The sequence below is a fragment of the Lactuca saligna genome, chromosome 3, assembly GCF_052625555.1.
Source record: "Lactuca saligna cultivar CGN05327 chromosome 3, ASM5262555v1, whole genome shotgun sequence".
NCBI lineage: Eukaryota > Viridiplantae > Streptophyta > Magnoliopsida > Asterales > Asteraceae > Lactuca > Lactuca saligna.
Genome location: NC_136419.1, coordinates 48,775,881 through 48,798,192, shown reverse-complemented (window position 1 = coordinate 48,798,192; position 22,312 = coordinate 48,775,881). Strand labels below are relative to the sequence as shown.

General features: G+C 35.0%; 1 protein-coding gene across 1 annotated transcript; it reads right to left on the bottom strand.

Annotated features, from left to right (window-relative positions):
* Positions 1-7,639: 7,639 nt before the first annotated feature.
* Positions 7,640-9,428, bottom strand: LOC145036446 (amino acid transporter AVT1I-like). Its single transcript, XM_078984888.1, has 3 exons — positions 9,258-9,428; positions 8,560-9,170; positions 7,640-8,325 (listed from the first exon to the last, which is right to left on the bottom strand). Exons 1-3 carry the CDS (start codon positions 9,379-9,381, stop codon positions 7,804-7,806), a joined length of 1,257 nt encoding a protein of 418 aa, XP_078841014.1. The 5' UTR covers positions 9,382-9,428; the 3' UTR covers positions 7,640-7,803.
* Between the last annotated feature and the right edge of the window lie 12,884 nt (positions 9,429-22,312).

The following is a 22,312-nucleotide window of genomic DNA, read 5'->3' as shown; positions in this document are numbered from 1 at the left end:
ATAAAGAAAAGATTAATTCTTTATTAGTTTAAAGTCTTCCATAATTTGTCCACAAGTTATGGAACTTGAAGAGTTTTTGGATTAAAACTACTTTAAATACATAAGTTATGGAATTAATTAGTTTTGAATAGTTTCAAAACTTGCCCTCAAGTTTTGGAATTTGTAAAGTTTTCTCTTATGAATACTTTAATTCCAAGTTAGCCCTTAGAATTTTAAAAGTTAAAATTCAACCCTTATACTTTATAATATTATAAGTTAATAATATTTATATGTATAAGAGTAAAGTCGGTCTTACCGCTAGTACGCCTCATTCACGAAGCCGGTCTATAAGGTGGGTATAAGGTTGTTGCCTATAAAATGGCAACTTAATGGGTGTCCACTCTCACCCACTGCTCGCTTGACTGGTGGAGGGTCGTTAGCCGAACGGGTTTGACATGACTATAATTCTCCCTTCATTAAAAGTATTAATGATAAATACTAAGTAACTAAACTTTTAATAATACCCAATCTTAGTTACTTAGAAAAATGTGAATAAGGTGCTAATCCACGAAACTACACTTTGCACTTTGTTTAAGTCGGTTAGTGGAGCGTGTGTGGTTAACCGGCACACTAACTCGTATTTAACAAGGTAGGCGAAGGGTAACTTAATGTTTATCATAGTATCGATGGAGCGTGTGTGGTTAACCGGCACATCGATTGAGGGGTAACACTTAAGGGTACCATTTGCATGGTTACTTCACACCTTGTTTTGTGATCCTCGGCATCCCAGTCACAAAACCTGAAGGGCACACTCGAGATTGAAACATGCCATTGAACAGTTCAATGAATCTCAAAAGATCTAGGAGTTTCAAAACCAATTAAAACCTAATAATACATTTCATTTATCTTGGTGGAAATTGGTGAATCGTCATTCACCTACCTTCAAATTGTTTTATAGCTTGGATTACGGCATACCTCTTCTAAGTTATAAAATAGTTTGTTGGGTCCTAGCCTTAATATTTTCATATTGGATGTCATATTAAGGACTCAAAGATCAACTATCTTGAATATCTCCCATAACATGTCTGGTTTAGACATTTATGATCTTCCCAAATCTCTTGAAACAAGCTTTCCTAAATGAAGATGATGTCCCATGGATATCATACTTCTTTCTCCTCCTCCAATTATTCTCCCTAACCCACAAGTTCTTGAAAAGTTTAAGATCACTCAAGCCCTAATGGCAAGGCAAGGTCTAAGTGTGATCACATCTTGGAGATGTAGTCACATATTGACAAGCCGGGAGAGAAGGGTGTCAAAGTCTTGAGAAAGTTGGTGGTTCAATCACTTTCTAAGTCACATAGTGAGTTCCTTTGGGACACCTATGAAATAGACTATGACAAGACCCTTAATGATCTTATCTATTTGTTAAGATCAACTTCCTCAAAACTTGATGGACATTGACAATAGTGACACAGGAAATCCAGAAAAGCATTCTCTTCCCAATGGAAAGGGATCGGCCATAGTCAACTCGGTTGAACAAAATGGTAAAGAGAAAAGCTAAGTCTGTGATAGTCCCGTGTACCATTATCAAAGGGTCCATATGTTTATATTGCCAAAGAAAGGGTCATTAGTTGCGAAGCTGCCAAATTTACCTAAGGATGTTAAAGTCAATAAGATTGACTCTACTTCAGGTAAAAGTCCACTAATCTAACTCTGTTAAGTTTCTATTTTCAGATTCCTGATACATGATGTGACTGAGTCACATGGTAATGTTTTAAGAATCAAAGAAAAGTAAAGGAACTTAAAGAAAGAATATGCTGAATCTGATCGCGTAGATGGATTTCTATCGCGTAGTTTGAAAATCGGATTCTTAAGCTACTTCTTAGGAGTTATGAGATATTGCTTAGGAATAGATAACAACAAGTTTTCATATGGGTTGTAAGGATAAGTTTTTCCGCATAGTTTTAAAATAAAAGAAATTTTTGATTTTATTTATTTTAAATATCCTTACAATGGCATTTGAGGAAAAATTGTTGCTTATATGATTCCATTAATAGCAAGAGTGGAAATATGAAATTGATTCTTTCATTTGTGGTAATGTCTAAATTTACCAAATAAGGAAAGATTCTCATCACCCAAGTCTCAATTGGACCGGAACTTGGAATCATGCAAGTTGTATAGCATGATGAATGAGAACTTTCAAGTATTGAAAAATTAAGACTAATTACTTATTCACATGGATGTGTGAGTCAAGTAATGGACTAAGGGATCGAGCACATAGTCATGTGCACTGATTAAGTCCACCACAAAAGATATAAGGCTATTCGTCATAGTTTACTAAAGCTCAGTAAATATGATTATACTTACAAGCTTAAGTGTAACTCTGAGACATTGGAAAAGGTTCCAATGTAAGGCAGAGCGAATAAGAAGAATCAAATTAGGCAGAAGGATAAAAGTTTCTCAAATCTGAAAAGATGGGAGAGTACTTTAGTATCAGCTTTGTGATCATCTTAATGATTAAGAAACCATATCAAAATTAGTTCTCTAAGAAAGTCTTAGTGCATTCTTATGACTAAGAAGAAGGGATCTTGAAATTGTTGAAATGGTTAAATCAAGAAGATGAGTCATACTTCGTTCCAATACAAGTCTTAGAGTCATACTCCAAGATTGTAATTTGAGTGACATGTCTTAAAGAAGGTTTAAAACACTTGACAAATGTAAGAGTAAAAGTTTTCTACTCTTGTACATTTGAAATTGGTAAGTTGTGATGTTTTGGATAAAACAAAGACCAACTTAGGCCAATTGTGTGAAGTGTTTGTCTTGATTAGAATCCACACTATCTCTTGGATGTTTGACAAGGGAGTCTTATAGGTCAAGAGGACAGTGGGAGTCTTAAAGGTCTTGAAAGTCTCAAGAACTAATCAAGAATGAAACCTAAAGTTCTTCACTAGCACACGACTTGAGGTTTATAACCTATCGTGTTGACATATTCTGTGCCCATTCTAGTTAAAGTTGGCTTTGCATATGAGTTCTTAGAGTTCTCAATGTGTTGCACAACAACTTGGAAGCAATGGTAGGCCCTTGAGCTACCAGGTGGCAAGAAATTAAGATTGAGTTCAGTCCATATGAGTTTGGATTTGTCATTGTCCTTATCTTGTGACTATGGTTTTGACAATTCACGTGGATAAGAACACATACACCATTAAATCTAAGTGTCATAGAGTTTCTCTCCGATTCATGAAAATGATGGTGAGGAAACACTTCCACTAAGTAGATTTTAGCTAGATAGCAATTGTGATATTTGCATTCTCAAAGTCGTTAGTGGAGCGTGTGTGGTTTACCGGCACACTAACTTGGACTTGTGAGAAATGGCAAAGGTCAAAACGATCAAGACTATGATTACGGCATCCCTTTTCATAGTTCTTAAAATTGTTTTGACACACCCATGAGCTATCTAAGGGAAGGTGTATGTTTTTTGATAAAGTCTTATCAAAACAATCTAGTATCAGAAATCTGAACTTTGGTAACAAAGTCAATAAAGTATTGATTTCTAGAAGTCGAGCTTTCTGAGTATATGTCAAAGCTAGTGGGAGCATAAGTGTTATGCTAATAATCATCATGTTAGTGGGAGCATGATAATTACGATAAGTATTGCAAGCTAGCAATGTTAATTATAGAAAACAAAAGTTTCAACTAGGAAAAAGTTGTTTTGCTATAATTAAGGGAGAGGAAATTATACTTCATCTCAAATCTATAAGCTTAGATCGTGAGGTTTTAATCATTTAGTCAAGGATATATATGAATTTCATGTTGGAATGGCTCAACATAAGGAAATTCTGTATATGGGTCCATTATTTGCGTTCTTAAATTCGATTATGATTACGGCATCCCTTTTCATAATCTGAATTATGAGAACTTGGCAAATTGAAATGGAAATGTTATAGCAAAAGACTGGTTTAGTCTTTATGTGAGACATCATGAATCGTGTCCCATATGCTTCGGATATAGGACCGATTACATGTGCTATATTCATCCTTTCTAAAATTTTCCGAATGCCTGGGGCGTTAAGAATGGAAAAGGTTTAGAACTGGATATGACTAAAAAGGATTAAACAATTGTCGAGGACAATCTAAGGTTTACCAAAGATTGGTTGCTCAAGGACAATTGGAAGTATAGTGATAATTCTGGAAGGACCATATTGACATAATCTGTAAGGAGGCAACTCTTGTTCAGAAGTGATAGTCGAAATGGAATCTGGAAATGTTTCAAAGTTAGATTTTTCAATCTGTGTAAGATTAAGGAAACTTAATGCAAGAAGGATGGTTCCAAGGACTTGATCTCCTTTGGAATGCTCTGTAATGATTGTTGTTAAGTCTTTCTGACTTTGTGCATAATCATTACAAGAGGATCGATGCATATAAGTTTAGAATCTAACAGATTTCAGTAAATGACATGAATTTGGAATTCTTGCATTTGCAGTAAGGATTTGGGAGTGTGAAAAGAGAATCATTGAAGTTATGTTCAATTGATCTAGTTCACAAAATAAAGATCATAGACAAACATATTATGCATACTTGGTGTATGGCATGACTAGTGTTTAGAAAACATAGTGTACATGCTTGGAGCATGGGATAACTATTGTTTTAAATTCAAGAATAAAAGTTGATAGCTGAAACAGTATACAATGAATAATGTGTAATCATATGGTGATAAATAAAAGGAGTTTTATTTATATTCATAAGTTCTGAGACCATATTGGATTCAATTATTATTGTGTTTCACTTTGCATGTTTTAACTTCCCGAATAAACTAAGTTATTCTTCCGGAATGACTACGTTATTCAAACCATCCACAGTCGGTCATATGTTGGAAGTAGATATGAATTAAGACTGTCATGGGTTGGCTTGTAGAGGTCTAAGTTGTTGGACAAAGGGCTGCAACACTCATGAGTGCTCATAAGTTCTGAGTATTGGATTCAACCCGCGCTCATTGGAATCACTTCATGGATTTTATCACGAGTGATCATGAGACGATAATATCTTATATTCTTCAAACCTAGAGATATGAGTTGTTACTATGAGTTGGTTGTACATTGATTGCACGAAACTGCATTTGGTAACTCGGTGCTATAAAACGTGTCTTTGTGTATGATTCAACAAGTAGTAGAACAAGCCATATGAGTCGAAGTTTATCCATTCCTTTTACCTTTAGGATAAAAGCGATATCTGTGGGCCCCTCGATGATTTGATGATGACAAATGGAAGTGCTCGGCCGGGCCAGGACTGATTTGATTTGTTCAATTAGTCAGTCGTCATAAATCGGAAATCGGGAAACAACTAATGGACAGAGAGAATGATTATAATCCATGTCTCAGTCCATATGATATCTAGAATGGAGGAATATATGATCCCTTATCTAATGGACAAGTCGTTGACAAAGATCAGAGTTCATCTACAAGGTCAGAGTTCGACAGAAGCTTTTGAGAGCTACGATTGCTAGTTGGTTCCTGAAGTCATACGCAATAATAGTTTTAGACTTATCCAAGTGGGAGATTGTTGGATTAATGTCTAAGTCCATAACTATAATTGGTAAGACTTGACCCGACCCGGCATGGTCCATTTGGGTTGCATGGCATCATGCACTTGGATAGACTATAATGAGAGAAATAAGACACTTACGGTTATTAATATATTATAAGTTCTAGTATATTAATAATAAGAATAATGAGATTATTTAATTAGTATTGATCAAGAATTAATCTAGAATTAATTAAGTGATCAAAAGAAGACTAATTAAATATATGGGTTGATTGTGTAAATCATTCATTCTTATATATGTGGGCTTGTGATCCAAGATTTCTTATGTTGGACTAAGTCCATGGGGTGACCCATGGATACTCCATGGAGGTTAAAATCCATGGAGCATAAGGAATGGGTAAAGTCATGAGTTACATGGTGTAACCTTAATAGCCACCATATAAAAGAAACCCATGGCTCAAGAAATCGGAACACTAACACTATGTGTATGTATGAGGGCTACACGATTTCATGAAGTGTTCTAATTTCTCTCTAAGTTATTCCAAGTGCTTATGGTGTTGTGTGAACCATTTGAGGTGTCACACTTGGAGCACTAAGCACTCAAGCTTCATGAAGACAAGCACCATTAAAGAGGTATGTATTCTATCTTGTTATATTGATATTTTGTATGCTAGATTAGGATAATACCTTGGATGTTCATATTTGCATGTATAATAGAGAAAACATAGATCCAAGGTATTTAGGGTTGCATGTACACTTAGGAGTGTTAGAATGCTCATAACCCAACATGAAGAACGTCAAGGAGGTCACATATCAAATTAGTATGGTTATACGACTCACAATAAGTATAAACTAACCTTGTTTACGGGATTTTTTTATTTTAATTAACAAAACTACCTATCTACTTACTTGAAGGTATTCTAGGGTTTTCGAAGAAGAACTTACATTACGTACTTGTGGTAGCCAGGGTTTTCAAACAGAACGTACCTTTCATACAGAAACCAACAAACAAGTTAGAAAATATTGGATTTTCTTAGCAAGCATGCGTACATATTTCAGAACTTGTTAACAACGGTTTTCGATACAAACGATATTTACTTATAATGGAAAGAAAACATTTATACAAATTCAATAACTACTTTTCAATACACAAAAACATGCTTATGAACTCACCAACTTTATGCTGATACGTTTTCAAAACCGCTTGTATTCTCAGGGCAACGATAGACAGGTACCTAGCCAGCTTTTGGAGAAGACGGAGCATTTTTGGAGTCTCGTCTTTATCTTTTGTTATATAATATTATGTACAAACTATGTTTTCAAACAGATGTAAATATTCATATTGTAATGTAACGATTACTTTGATTACTATGATATGATTGTTGTGATACTACGTATGACGTCGACGCCTCCGGACGTTTCCACCATTGTTTTTCCGACGGTTTGGGGGTGTGACACAAATTCAGTGAACCCAACCTAATTTTGTTTGCATTTACACCCATACTTGTACTAAAAGAAAACATCTTTATCATAAGTCTTAAAAAGCTTAGAAACTTTTTTTACTTATATACCAATTTTCTTTTCATTTTCCCACCTATATGGGATGAACTAAACTTATTTATTTACTTCTTTCACCACTTTACATTAAAGATTAATTTTTCATTTATCTTAAATCCGTTTTGAATATGTGATATACTAAAACGAAGGTATCACGAGGAGAACACAAACATATAATTGTTTATTTATTTTAATAACGTTTTAGGTTTTGATATTCATGCTCCAAAAAAAAACAAAAGCTAATAATAATAATAATAATAATAATAATAATAATAATAATAATAATAATAATTAAAAAAAAAAGCTCATTTTTTTGAAATCATTTAAAACCAATTTTCCGACAATTATAAATTAGATGTTTGAAAATTTCATAATATCTTTGAATAAACTTACCGAAAGTAAACAATATATCCAAATTTTAATATATATTTTTTGCTCTTCATTCCAACTCAAGCGAGACTTTTTTTAGAGAACTAACATTGCAAAGTGATATGTGTGTTAGTCGTACGTTAATTATGGGTTAGTAATAATATTTCTAGTTTCTAGTAAACATAATTCATGTAAAAGAAAATGTAAAATTCCTGGGTTTTTATTTAACTATATATCGTGTCACTAAAACTGCGAATCATAACAATCTAATTTTTTTTTTATCTAGTTCTAGTCAGACTATATTGCATACAAAAACCTTTTACAATTATTTGGAATTCACAACGGAAATATCGAGTTCAAGTCATTTAGTCTGAACCTCGTTTATAATATTTGTTAAAGCGGTATAAGTACCCACCACCGCAACAAAAGTTCCAATAAACAAGATCATCAAAATCACACTCATTTCTACCCCAATTCTTTTGAAACCTATCGCGATCTTCCAATAACACAAACATGGAAACAATATCGACACAGTGATGCTCAGAAACGCACCAATAAACGCCATAACATACCCAAAAAAAGGGACCAACAGTGCCACAAAGACAGTGCTCATCACGAGACATGTTCGGATGATACAACTCATCATCTTGCTTTCTCGAAAGGGAAATGTTTCTTCTACTGATGCCGCAATTGGTGCTATGACTAAAGCATATTTCGTTATGGGGTTCATCAGTGTTGTGTAAATTGCTATTTTGGAACTTATATTTTTTGTGGGAAGATTTAATGTCACTTGTGAAGCTAAGTGCTCTCCGAACATCAAGTAGCCTATTATCGCCATCGATCCGTAGCTTATAGTGCTCAAAATAAAGCAAACAAGTAAAACCTGCAATCGTATATAAATAGGTATTGGTTAATACTTATTATATTAATACCTTAGGATCTTAGTTACTTACCAAAAAACACATCTAGTTACCATAAACACCTGATAATTACAAAGTCTTAATATCAACCCTTCCATTATTTCTCAAAATATGCTTGTCTTTTTGTCAAGTGTAGTATCATTAATGTATTTTGGTATGAATGATGGTTAAATTGCAATATAAAACCAAATACTAACCTTGGGGAATTGGGACTTATCCTTCATGGAATTGCATAGAGTTGGAAAAACAGCATGACCACAGTAACAAAAAGTAAACAAGCTTACGGCAGTTGGCAACCCATTCCAATTCCAGAGTTCCCCTCTCTCATGGAATCCAACTCCATCAAAAGCACCACCCCAAAACACAGCCAACACCAGAATCACCGATGCAATTACTCCGCCAGCAGAAACATATGCCAACACCCCCAAATTTCTCAACCAAGTTGTAGGCAATACCACAAGAGCAGTCACCAAAACAAACCCTTGTTTCCCTCCAATTTTCATTCCAAAAATGTCAAAACTTTCCTTTGGAAATAACTTGTGTAAATTGTCACCTTCCATAATTAAAAACTCGACTGCCACCAAGAAAAGCTCGAGGTACATGAAGGTAGAAATAATCGCCCTCCCTTTTCTCCCAAATGCCACTTGGCCTATGTCGGGGTATGTTTTGATGATGAGGGGGTCTGAATCCATGCATCTTTGAAGAAGTAATCCTGTGTAGAAACATAAAAGAGCTACCAAGAGTAGTAAAATTAGGCTTAACCACCCACCTTTTGAGAGCGCATACGGGATAGAAAGTATCCCGACACCTGTATAAAAAACAAGATGACGTTTGTTACTGGGGAAATATGAGATCATGCATAAAAAATATATACGATTGTTTTGTGTGTATTTACCAGATAAAGTATTGACACCATTGAAGCAAGTTCTTAGGAAGGTGGTGCCTTTGGTTGGTGATGATTCATGTGACTGTAAATGCTGGTTTTGGCTCTCCACGCTCTCGACATTGTTGGTGTCCATTTTTGCTTGGTTTTGGGACCAAAAAGTATTGTTTGTTTATAGAAAAGGATGAGGCTCATTTATAAAGAAAGTTGCCATAGTTAATTCAAGATTATGTGGAAAGTTGTCATCTTTAATGACTTTAAGATATTCAGAATTTTGCTTTTGTTTCAGGAATTCATAAAAATTATATTTAAATACTTAACAAGCCCAAAAACAATTAAAATACGAGAAATTAAATATCTTTATATTTTTTGTTTCTAACGATCCTCCTTTCCGTTTAAATGATGACATTTGTCATGTTATTATTCTAAAATATTGTTAAATATCATTAATTGGCATTAAATGTTACTTATATCATCATTTAATTGGATATGATGATATATACGAAAAAAAAAAAAAAAAAAAGGAAAGGATATTCTCTTAAAATATTGGTGAAAAGTTTTTGGTAAGAGATTATTATATGCATTTACAATCCTAACGCTTAAATTCCTGACATCTCTCAGTGGAAACTGAATAAACAAATTAAACGAAACCTAAGTTCCGTTTGCATGCGTGTGTAATATTCCTAGTCTAGAGCAGTCGATCACCACCTTCTTACAAGTGAAACGATGCTAAAGTCATTAATAGTCCAGTTATGATTAGCTTATAATTTCGAAATCATGATTTAAAAGAGACATGATGTATAAAATTTACTTTCTATTAAGGTGATATAATCGCAATTTTATCTTGTTTAGCTGAGTTATCAATTTATTTATCTTCATATCATCATAAAACAAGTTTAACGGCATATTTAATATATTTGATTACTGTTAAGAGTTATGCTTTATTTAAACGCTCTAATGGATGGGTGTCCATCGTGGGTGGTAAACTTATGGTCAGCAAAGGCAGATAGTGAAGATGAATAGATTACCATTTGTATTCTTAAGATACGAAAATAAGCATTATTTTTGGTATGTGTATCCACCATTAGAAACAATTCCACTATGGTTCATTGTTTTGGTACAAAGACCTTTGCTTTTCGTATGGTGGTATATGTCCTTTTGAGAACCTTTTTCCTTATCAGTGAAGGATAGCAAGTAGATTAAGGGTTTATTAATAAAAATATAAAAGTATGATCAGTCAATCGATAAAGTCACAAATAAAGACGTTATCAATCATAACATATTTAAAAATCAATTCAGGAAGCACTATTGTATCCTGGTATTTATTTATTACATTAAATGTTGTTATTTTTATTTCTTATATCATATTTCATATACATCCACATTAGTACGGTCTTACTGTTCTTAATTTAACTGTATCATGTTAGCTTTTAGAATTATATTTTATAACACTCTTTCAAAATTGTAGCCCATTTACACATCAATAACTACCACATACATAATTTTAGTTATTTAAAATTTCAAAATACTCATCATTATGGTATAGTAGTCATAACTTAGTATTTGAACACATCAAAATTGAGTGGGTCTCGGGTTTAATTACTACAGTCTTCAACTGTGAGATGATCTTACGTTAAAAAATAATATGAACTTGTAAATTTCCCCCACACATTGCGGCATGATAATCCCTTTTGTAAGTTGGATTTTGACAATTATATTAACAATAGTTAGGTACATTTGTATTTTAGATACGTATGCAAGACTGGTACTACTGATCAACTCAATTTTATATCATCGATTGAAAACATATTGTATGTAACAGATCGATTGAAAACATATTGTATGTAACAGATATATATGTAACAGAAGTCATACGTACAGTACATACATAAAAATAAACACCAAAATGTACACATAATTTATATCAAAATGTTATTTTATAAAGTATTTTAAGAAATATAGTGGTGGAAAATATCATTTATGAAATTAAGTTGTGAAAAATAAATTGATAAAAGTGACATTTTAAAAAGTAAATGAATGGAAAATATTATTTCACAAAGTATTTTAAGAAATAGATGAGTAAAAAATGTCCTTTACGAATGTTGAAAAAAATGGAGGGGTCAAAATGATAATTGAAAAAATATAGGGATGAAAAATAAAATATTACAAGATATTTTTAAAAATATCAGGGTTGAAATTTCAATTTATGAAAGTTAAGGGTTACCATCGTCGGTGTAAACTTCCACCTTCCTTGAAAATTAATACTATTATATATACATATATATATATATATATATATATATATATATAAGAATTTAGATATTGTCCGCTTATTCCGTAAAATAAAATTATATAGTTAAAATTTGACAAATACATATTGAAAGTAATTATGTTATTAATATTAACCATAAAATAATATTTTTACACTAAATTATTATGTAAAATTGGAATGATTTTGAACCACCTTATAAAATCATATCATTTAATGGTCCTAATCACGACTAATATATGAATAAAACTAAATATTATGATTAACTAAATGGTTGAAATGGATTGTTTTTGAAAATTTTAAAATTTATAATTTTCGAAATGCTACAAGTTGGTATTAGAATATTTGTTTGAGAGAATTGAATGAACATTTGTGTAAATCTAGACCAAGGTCGACCCTAGAGGGAGGGCAAGTTAGGCGACCGCCCGGGGCCTCGCTAAATCTCAGGGCCCCCGAAATGTGTGTGCGTATATATAGATTTAGGGATATAAAATAGAATTTGCAGCAAACAACCAAAGATAGCCGTATCTTAGATGGTTAAGGCGCTTTGTAGTTTTGAAGTGGAACATGTGAGTTCGGATCTGTTAACCATCTTTTTTAATATGTTCAACTTCTCCCGAAGCAACTTGGGTTTTTTCATCTCTGATTGGTTTTTTATCGATCCATCATTTGATTAGGGCATTTTTTTGAAACTCCAATGTCGTCTCGTCACTTGCACCTATACTCTTCTTGCAAATACTCTTTCTCTCATTTCTTTTACTGGTTAGATCTCTATATCTCCAAACGCTTCTTCATTAAGGTTTACGCTTCTTCAACGACGCTTTCTTTTATTTCGTTTACTGATTTGATCTCCAGATCTCCAAGCACTTCTTCATTAAGGTTAGTTATTTTTATCTATATTCTTATATCTAAAAAAATACTCCCTGTAATTTTTTGATTAATGTTCAGCAACTCTTTCTCTCATGTATGTTTGTTGATTAATGTGTTTGGTTATAACACTAAATCGATGGAAGCCTCTAACCTTGTAAATTAGTTTGATTTTCATTTAGTTGTTGTTAGATGAACATTGTGGATGTTTCATATAATTGGTTCAATAGTTGTTTGATTTCTAGATATAGTTAATCATAATAAACTTGATAATTAATTTTACTACAACTTTTTTTTTTCTTAACAGGTGGATGCAAATATGGAAATTCTTTAAAAATTATTCATGTATGAGGGAACACCTTTGTACAGATACAATCTATGAGGATCTAGAAGGGCTTATAGGTTTGGTTATTTAGGTATAAACTTGTTTGGATGGCTGAAAAATATCAAAGTGGAATGTTTTTTTTTACATAAAGGGCAAAGTTTGATGTTATTATTTGCTTATATATAGAGCTAATATTCACAAGATGGTACTCTTCATAAAGGCATTATATTTTCTTTCAAATAGGCTAGAGTTTATGTCTCTTTGCAAGATTAAATTGTTCATTGTCACTATGTTTTGGATTTGGGTATGCAGTGGAGCACTTGAGACTATTCTCGGTTTTAGAGCTTCAAGTTTATCGATATATGGAGAGGTAGATGTTTTTTTTAACATTTTTCCTTCATGACTCGAAAAATATTCTCATTTTTGTATATTTTCGAGAGCATTGTTGGCCGTTCAATATATAATATCTTTTGCCGTTAATTTTTTTTTTTTTTTTTTTTTAATTTTAAAGGGCCCAATTTTTTGTTTTTGTCCAGGGTCTCAAATCGGTTTGGACTGGCCCTACTAATTCTCATTTCATTTTAAATTTAATAGTCTAAGAAGATTATACTGCAAAAGATTGTGTAAAATTCATATATTCTTCATACAGCCTCCGTTCTCGACTTTCTTCATATCGACAGATTGGTATTTACGAGATCTTCAACTCTCGTTTACAATGTTTTGGCTAACACTTAACCTATGTAGCATAGATGCTAAAGCCTAATCGTCACCCACTATTAATCTACGAATGTTATAGATTTGAAAATTAACTTACTCGCTTATCAACATAAGAAACAACTAAACCTAACATGTAGTCTACCCTGAAGCCTAAACCAAAACTAAAATATTATTAGAGGCATACATAGTCATATTTGACAATTTATCTAATGTGATCCTTAACTGAACAAACGTATCTAGGAAATTAAACTAGTTACTTACGATCCTTTTGGTTTCTGTTAACCGAAACCCTGCACCTTGAAGGTTTGGATAGATCTTGAATGATACCCTATCATCGTATTTTAACTCTAAGTCTCATAGGGGAATCTTTAGGGTCTCTTATTGCTTTGTAGGTTCAAATTCTATTAACCATACTACAAAATTACTTGCACTGACGAGGTGTGTCTTTAGCAACTACCACTGCTCACGTATTTCTCAACAAGGAGTCACTCTTATGCTTGAATCCTTGTCAATTCATGCTAAGGTGTCACACCCCAAAACTGGAACGGTGGAAACGTTCGGGAGTGGAGGACGTCATGTTTAGTATCACAAGACATGCATCATAGTAATCAAAGTAATAAACAATCATTTCATTAGAAAGAAAATATTTACAAAGTATGTGGATTACATAACATGGACAAAAAAGTAAATAACAAAACAAGACATGAAGCTATAGTGCTCCATCTTCTAAATTCCCAGTGCGCGTACCTGTCTACTAGTTTCCTGAGAATACAAGTTATTTTGAAAGAGTTGATCAACATTTAAGCTAGTGAGTTCATAAGATTTTAGTGATGTAAGTAAGTTGTAAGTTCTGTTCTGCTTAGAAAAGTTCGTCTGTTCCTCCAAAAAATCCTATATTTCCTACTTTGATGAAAAATAAGTAAAAATGACTCTACAATCCTTTCTATGAGTACTAAGTGGAAATAAGTTATATAAAACTCAGAATAAACAAACAATCAATTGTGTGCATCTGCCTTACGCCCACAACCAAACAAGGAACAGGGAATGAGGTAGAAGGCACACCTCCCATTGTTTGTTAGATCATCATTGTATATAACCATGGCGATTCACTTGGTACTCATAGATTTAATTGCAATAGTTCCTATATATTTGATGAAAAAAGTCTTTAATAAAACCCTTACTTATTTTAGTAAAATGGTAACCATGATGGTTCCTTCTATAATCACTTGGTTTATACTAGCTATATATAACCTAGTATCGAATAGATAGTTAGTTGTGTAAGTCTGCCTTAAGTCCATAACCAAACAATGAACAAGAAGTAAGGCAGAAGGACACATCCAACTACTTATCGGTTCTTAATTATATATAACCCCGATGTATATACCAAGGTATTATAAAGTTAACCACTTAAGGTCCTTTAAGTTATACTGGTTTAATAAAATGGATTAAACCCTATTTACTGATAAGTTTCTAGTTTAGTCTACTTCATGTTATTTCTAAAAAGTATGTTCTTGTACTAGAAAATGATGTATTTGAATTAGTTTAGTATGACCTGAGCTATACCTAGTACTCCTTATGATTACTTGGTGTATACGGAATATATATATATATATATATATATATATATATATATATACACACACACACATATACATATACATATATATATATATATATATATATATATATATATATATATATATATATATATATGTATATATGTATAACTAAGATCGGATTTATACTAGACTGGGTGCATCTGCCCTAAGCCCACAACCAAACAAGGAACAAGAAGTAAGGCGGAAAGCACACGTCCTACTATCTCCTAGACCCGATTAATATATATATCCTTGATGTATACACTAAAGAATCATAAAATTAGCGTTATATGTACCTTTCTACTTAATGTTCATATTACGAATAAGTTATGTATTTTATTTATTACTGTCAGGTACTTTACAAAGATACTCTGTATAAATTATTATCTTTTATCACCTCGTGCCTGCTAACCAAGGTACGTGTAATCGTACTGGTGTTAATGTAGATCCGGAAAGATATATTATTATGTTTTATCACCTCGTGCTTGCTAACCCAGGTACGTGAAATCGTACTGGTGCGAACGCAAACTCGGAAAGATATATTAGTATGCTTTATCACCTCATGCCTGCTAACCCTAGTACGTGAAATTGTACTGGTGTCAACGCAAACCTGGAAAGATATATTAACATCTTAATTCATTACAAATGGTGAATTAAGGATACCATGTCTTCCTAGACTACTAGGAACATCGTATAAGTGTGTACTTTTAGAATTGTTCAACTGTTAGTGTTAGTTTGTTTTTCCCTGTATTTGTTATATTATGCTCTTCTCTATACTTGTTATGGTATGCTCTTCTCTGTACTTGTTATAGTATGAACTGAACCCGTAAACTATACCTATTATATCTTACTAGTATGTTTACTTGAACTGATACCAACTTGAAGAAAAGACTCATTTTATCTACTAAGTTATGATTGTACTTCAAAAACAAAGTTTTGTAAACTATGAAGTAACATAACTTTAAAAGAGTTTTGGAAATGTTTTGATCACTTAATAGTACATAAGCAATCCTTTAAAATATGTTTATAATTAAACATTTACACAATTAGCATTGTGTTCAACTTGTATTCCCCCCCCCCCCCCCCCCGCCCTTTAAAAGCATCAAAACAGTTAAAAGATTGATTATAGGGGTATAAACTCACCTTATATGGGTGATTCAAATGAATAAGCGCGTAAGGATGAGAAGCTCCACTAGTGAAGTCTCAAGACACATACGAGACCTAAATGACATATAATGACATATATTGGCATGAATATAGTGTTTAGAAGCAAACACATGCAAGGAAACACCTTTAGGGACTAGGAAACACTTGGACCAAGTATTAGAATCACATGTGATTCATCTAAATGGAGTGTACGGCCACAAAATAGAGTGTGTGGCAATGGGTGTACAGCTAGGGAGTGTACAACTATACACTCATGGTAATAAGTGCATAAAAGTGTGTTTGAATGGTGGGGAAGCTTGTGGGACTATTGCTCATCAAGTCTTGAAGCTAGAATTGCATTTTAAAGTCCCTTTAGGGGTGTTTTGAAGGGTGTACGGCCACACATGGGTGTACGGTCGTATACTCCTTATGTTCTTGTGTTCTAGGTGTTAATCCAGTTATCCTAACATGTACTAAGCATAGGGAATGAGTACTTACGATTTGGAGGCTCAAAAGGGTTCACAGTCACCAAGAACAAGTGTGTGTTCTTAGTGAAATGGATGAAGATTTGAATATCTAGTCAAAAGATATGTTTTCATGGATGAATCATGAGATGATTACAAGACTAGGAAGGATATCAAGAAAGATGGAATAATCACTTGCCACTTTTGAAGATCAAGATGAGAAACGTGATGATAGTTGAGAGAGAAATCGATGTTCTTGACTTGGAAACAGGAGGAATGACTTGGAAATGGAAGGATATCATACTTAGGGAGGGGGTGTAGGGCCCAACACACATGTGTACGGCCGCACACTCCCTTACATGGAGTGTATGGCTTGATTTCTAGGTGAAGAACTTACGCAACTCGATCCTATACTCAGTGCTTGAATGTACTGAGCTTTGAACCCTAAAACAGACACTAAACAAGGCTAAAAGATAGCGAAAACGAGTCTGATAAACTGATAGATTGAATGGCTAGACTTTACAAAGCAAAACATTTTGTTTTGTCATATAAGGACTCTTATTTAGCCTCAACTACTACCAATAACATCAAGACCAACTAGTCATTCTTAGATCAACGACTGGGTCCACCAATTTTATGTGTATAATTTTTACATTGTCAAACCTTAGAAGGAATTTCCACCACTTTTAATGGGAAAAATCCTTTTCCAAATGATCTCCTTTCATACGTCTCTTATTTTACCTATACGTTCCTTAGACGTTGACTTAAACAAATCAAGCAAGGAAAACATGCTCTTCTTTAACATCGCTCCTACCATTGTCAACCCTTGATATAGGGTAACTGAATCCTTACTATGGGTTTAACCAAACTCTCTAAGTCTGACATATGTATTGAGTGGTCTATTCTTCTTCTGCATTAAAGCATTCAATGCTTTTTATAGAGAACTACGTGACTTACCAAATTCCTGGTCAAAAAGATCTTATGCTATGAGGTTAAACCCTACATCCTCAAAGACATAACCTATATCGTTCTCTTGCCTATCTTAGCCACACCCGAGAATTCTCTAATTCCCTAATCCTACCAAACAAATTGGGAGGAAAGGCCAACCTATCCTTGAGAAGTACTTTAAGGAGCTTATAGCCTATGGGTATTGTAGCTAAATATTTCTTTCTTCTTTTAGCCTAGAAACCAAAACTAACAACCTCAAACTACTTGTGTTGAAATTTTCTAAAGATCTTATCATGCAGAGAGGATGCATGATAGCATATGCATCACGAAAGTTTAAGCCGCATGAGTCCAGATATCCCACACATGATCTTGATTTGAAAGTAGTGGTATTTGATATCATGATCTGGAGGCATTACGTCTATAGGGTCTGTTGTACCATTTACACAGTCCAAAAGAGTTTGAGACACATCATGGGTCAGCCGAACCTGAACATGAGGCAACGAAGATGGTTGGACGTAGTCAAGAGTTATGACTGCGATATCCTTTACCATCCGGGTAAAGTTAACGTGGTAGCGGATGCCTTGAGCCGCAAGTCAGATGGATCTTATGTTTTGACATCATGTATGAGGATTTCGATGGACTCCATACTAGTGGCATTGATTAGAGAGGCCTAGGGTGTGGGTGTACACCATAAGAATTGGAAAATTCAGAGGATCAGGGGCGATATCACCATATTCGTGCAGGATAGTCATGGATTATTGACCCGATGCAGTTGGGTGTGGGTTCCGGTGTCTGGTGGGGTTAGAAAGATTGTACTGAAGGAGGCCCATAAGTCTTGTTTCTCTATTCACCCAGGGGCCACCAAGATATAACGGGATATGTGTTTGAGTTACTTGTGGTTATGCATGAAGCGATAGATCGCTTGCTATGTCAAAAGGTTCTTGACCTGGAGGATAGTCAAGGCCGAGCATTAGAGGCCGCATGGCAAGATTCAGCCTCTGGAGATTCCCATGTGGAAATGGGAACATATCACGATGGACTTTATTACCAAGTTGTCGAGGAAGGCAAAGGGATATGATGCGATATGGGTCATCGTGGATCGATTAACCAAGAGCGCCCATTTTATGGATATTCGGGAGAGTTCATCAGTCGAGAAGTTAGCCGATGTGTATCTCCGTGAGATCCTTTCTCGCCACCGGGTGTCGGTCTCTATTCTATCAGACCGTGATGTTCGATTCACCTCCGGTTTCTGGCAGAAGTTCCATGAGGAACTGGTCACGAGACTGCATTTTAATACCGCTTACCATCCATAGACAGGCGTCCATTGTGAGAGGACCATTCAAACCATCGAGGATATGTTAAGGTCCTATGTCATTGACTTCGGTGGGAGCTAGGATTCCCACCTACCCCTTGCAAAGTTCTCCTACAACAAGAACTTTCATTCTAGCATTGGTGTTCCACCTTTCGAGTTGTTGTATGGGCACACATGTTGTAACCTAGTATGTTGGGGTGAGGTTGGCCATAGGGTCATGGGTTGGACCGAGGTGGTTCTACAGACTACCACGAACATTCAACAGATTAGACAGCGATTGCAGACTACTCAGAGTCAGTGGAAAAGCTATGCCGACCGACGCCGATCCGAGTTGGAGTTCCAGGTCGGCGATATGGTGTTGCTGAAGGTCTCACCCTGGAAGGGTGTGATCCGCTTCAGGAAGAGGGGATAGTTGGGGGCCAAGTTTATTGGACCATTTCGGATTATTGCCAGGGTTGGCAAGGTTGCATATAGACTGGATCTTTCGGAGGAGCTCCGTCAGATTCATAGCACGTTCCACTTCACAATTGCGGAAGTGCATACTAGACGAGGATGCGGTGGTGTCCTTTAATGGCATTTAGGTTGATGAATGCTTGAATTATGTTGAGCAACCAGTGGTTGTATTGGAAAGGAAGATAAAGGTCATGCACAACAAGGAGATACCTCTGGTAAAGGTAGTGCTGCATCGGAAGGGATCCGAGTGGACTTAGGAGCTGGAGTTCGAGATGTGGGAGCATTACCCAGATCTGTTTGTTACACCAAACTTTGAGGATGAAGTCTAGTTCAAGTGGGGGACAATTGTAACATCCCTACTCCCATGTATAAATTTGAAGCTTTTGTATTCATATTTGTAGACCTACTCGATGAGTTTGTTGCCCCAACTCGTCGTGTAGAAATTGATTTGACCGAGGGGATTATGTTGCCTACTCGACAAGTTAGAGGACACAACTCAATGAGTTAAGGCTGTGCTTGAAAACCCTAATTTTTAGGGTTTGCACCCTATTTAAAGGACCTTAAGTCCTCTCTCCAGCCACCCTTACCACCCTATCATCCAGAAGAAAACCCTAAATGGGCTAACCTGCCATTTTGAGTGTGTACAAGGCAAAGAGTGTGTGTTTGGTGCATTTCTTGGAGAAACTTGAAGGTTTTGGAGCTTGGAACAAGAAGGAACTTATAGATCCAACATCTACTCAATTGTAGCAACCTTTTGAAAGTAAAAAGTTGTTACCTTGATCATTTTCTTGTTACATCTTCCTATTCAAGAGTTTAGGGCCTTTTTAGCCTACTTTTGATCCATTTTTGGAAGTTGAGCATGATTTGAAGTTGTAACTTCAGATCTGGACTCCTCTGGGCCCCTTAGTTATAAAGTTATCAGCTTTATCTAGTCTTGGTGTTTCTCAATGCCGTAGACCTCTTGCATGCACATAAAGTTGGCAACTTTACTTGGTAACTACACTCTAGGAGGCTAGATCTAAAGTTTGAACCTTAGTTTCGCTTAAAAGCGTGTGAATGAGAAAAGAGCTGAAGGAACTCGACGAGTTGCATATCCAAATTGACGAGTTGGTTAGGGTTTTCCCGATCTTCTGGACACTGCATGGACTCGATGAGTTGTTTGGTAACTCGGTGAGTTAACTCGAGTTTTTGCAGTTTTTTGAGTTTTGAAGGAACTCGATGAGTCTGTAAGCTACACTTGACGAGTCGGGTCAACATGGACTATTTATCTTGACCATTGACTTTGACTTTGACCAAGGGTTGATCAAGTTTGACTTTTAAGGGTACTTTGGTAATTTGGGGCTTGATAGAATTGGTCCTATGATGATTGTAGGTGGTTGAGTTTAGAGTTGTGTTTGGGAGTTTAACATTATCATCCAATGCTACTTGCCAGGTGAGCTTTCCTCACTTTACTTAAGGGTCGAAGGCACCAAGGTCGGCCCTTTGGATTGTTATCCTGCTTCGTTACTGTTGTGGTCTGTTAGATCGGTATCCTAGTAGATAGGATGCTTCTATGCTTAGTGATCTATAGATCGGTTTGACTGTCTATAGATTGTTATGTAATTATCTGATATATATATATATATATATATATATTCATATGTTTGATTGGTGGTTAAGGCTTTTTGCTTTGTGCATGAGCCAACAAACCGGGGCATTCCAACCCGAAGGTTGTGGGCCAATAGTATTCCATCCCGAAGATGATTGGACTCATAGTATGTGGGCATTCTAACCCGATGGTTGTGGGCCTAGAGTATTCCATCCTGAGGATGATTGGACGCATAATATGTAGGCATTCCAACCCGATGGTTGTGGGCCGAGAGTATTCCATCCCGAGGATGATTAGACTCATAGTATGTGGGCATTCCAGCCCAATGGTTGTGGGTCGAGAGAATTCCATCCCGAGGATGATTAGCCTCATACTATGTGGGCATTCTAACATTATGGTTGTGGGTCGATGGTATACCATCCCGAGGATGATTGGACTAGTAGTATGATGGCATTCCAACCCGATAGTTGAGGATCTGGAGCATTCCAACCTGATGGTTGATTGGGCCTATTGTATGCTATTATTATAAGTGTTTTGTTGTTGTGCGAGTATTTTGGGGGAACTCACTAAGCTTCGAGCTTACAGTTTGGTTTATTGTTTCAGGTATTTCGGAGGACCGCGGGAAGGTGAAGGCTTGATCATGCACCTCCTCATGTTTTGTGTTATAATTTCTAGGAATTACTCCGATGACGAACTATTTTGAAAACAATTTGTAATAAATGGTGTTTTTGGATGTTTCAAAAAGTTTAAAATTTTTGTGAAATTTATGGATGTTACAATAACTCAATTATTTTGTACTTTTGATAGAAAAGTACGTATTTATAAAAGCTAGTCAACAAGATAAACTTTATAAAACACTTTTGGGTATAAAAATACTTTGTGTCAAAATCTGTAGAGCTCACTAACAATTTAGCTGGTGTATCTTAATGCATGTATTCTCCGATTATTTAAAAGGCCAGAAGTGTTCGCAAAGAATCCCCTCCGTTATTTTTATCATACATTTGTAAATGCTTGATTGTTAGACGTGTGTCGCGATTTAGCAATACCTATTTGTTAGTGGTAGGATCCCAAAATCATATTTACGATTCTTAAAATTACTGAAACCTCAGGATCGTTAAATATATCGCAGGATCCTAACTATTATTTACTAATACTTCCTAACAATTATAACTACTATATTTTTCTCCTCTTCTCACATATGCAGAATTAGTTAAGACAAGACTTATTCTTAACAGAGAATCACTTCAACTAAGCTTAAGACCCGGGAATGCCAAGTCAAACAACATGCAAATACTTGTTCAAGGAGGATCCTGGAAATCTCAGAGTTCTTATTGATTAGCTTAAATTGTAAATAACACACTACACACACGATTAGCCTGA

What these genes read in the sequence shown, in the direction of transcription:
- LOC145036446 (XM_078984888.1), bottom strand. Translation starts at nt 9,381, where the DNA reads ATGGACACCAACAATGTCGAGAGCGTGGAGAGCCAAAACCAGCATTTA. An exon ending in TGGTGTCAATACTTTATCTG is followed by an intron (nt 9,171 to 9,257) that starts GTAAATACACAC and finishes TTTTTTATACAG; the next exon opens with GTGTCGGGATACTTTCTATC. An exon ending in ATAAGTCCCAATTCCCCAAG is followed by an intron (nt 8,326 to 8,559) that starts GTTAGTATTTGG and finishes ATACGATTGCAG; the next exon opens with GTTTTACTTGTTTGCTTTAT.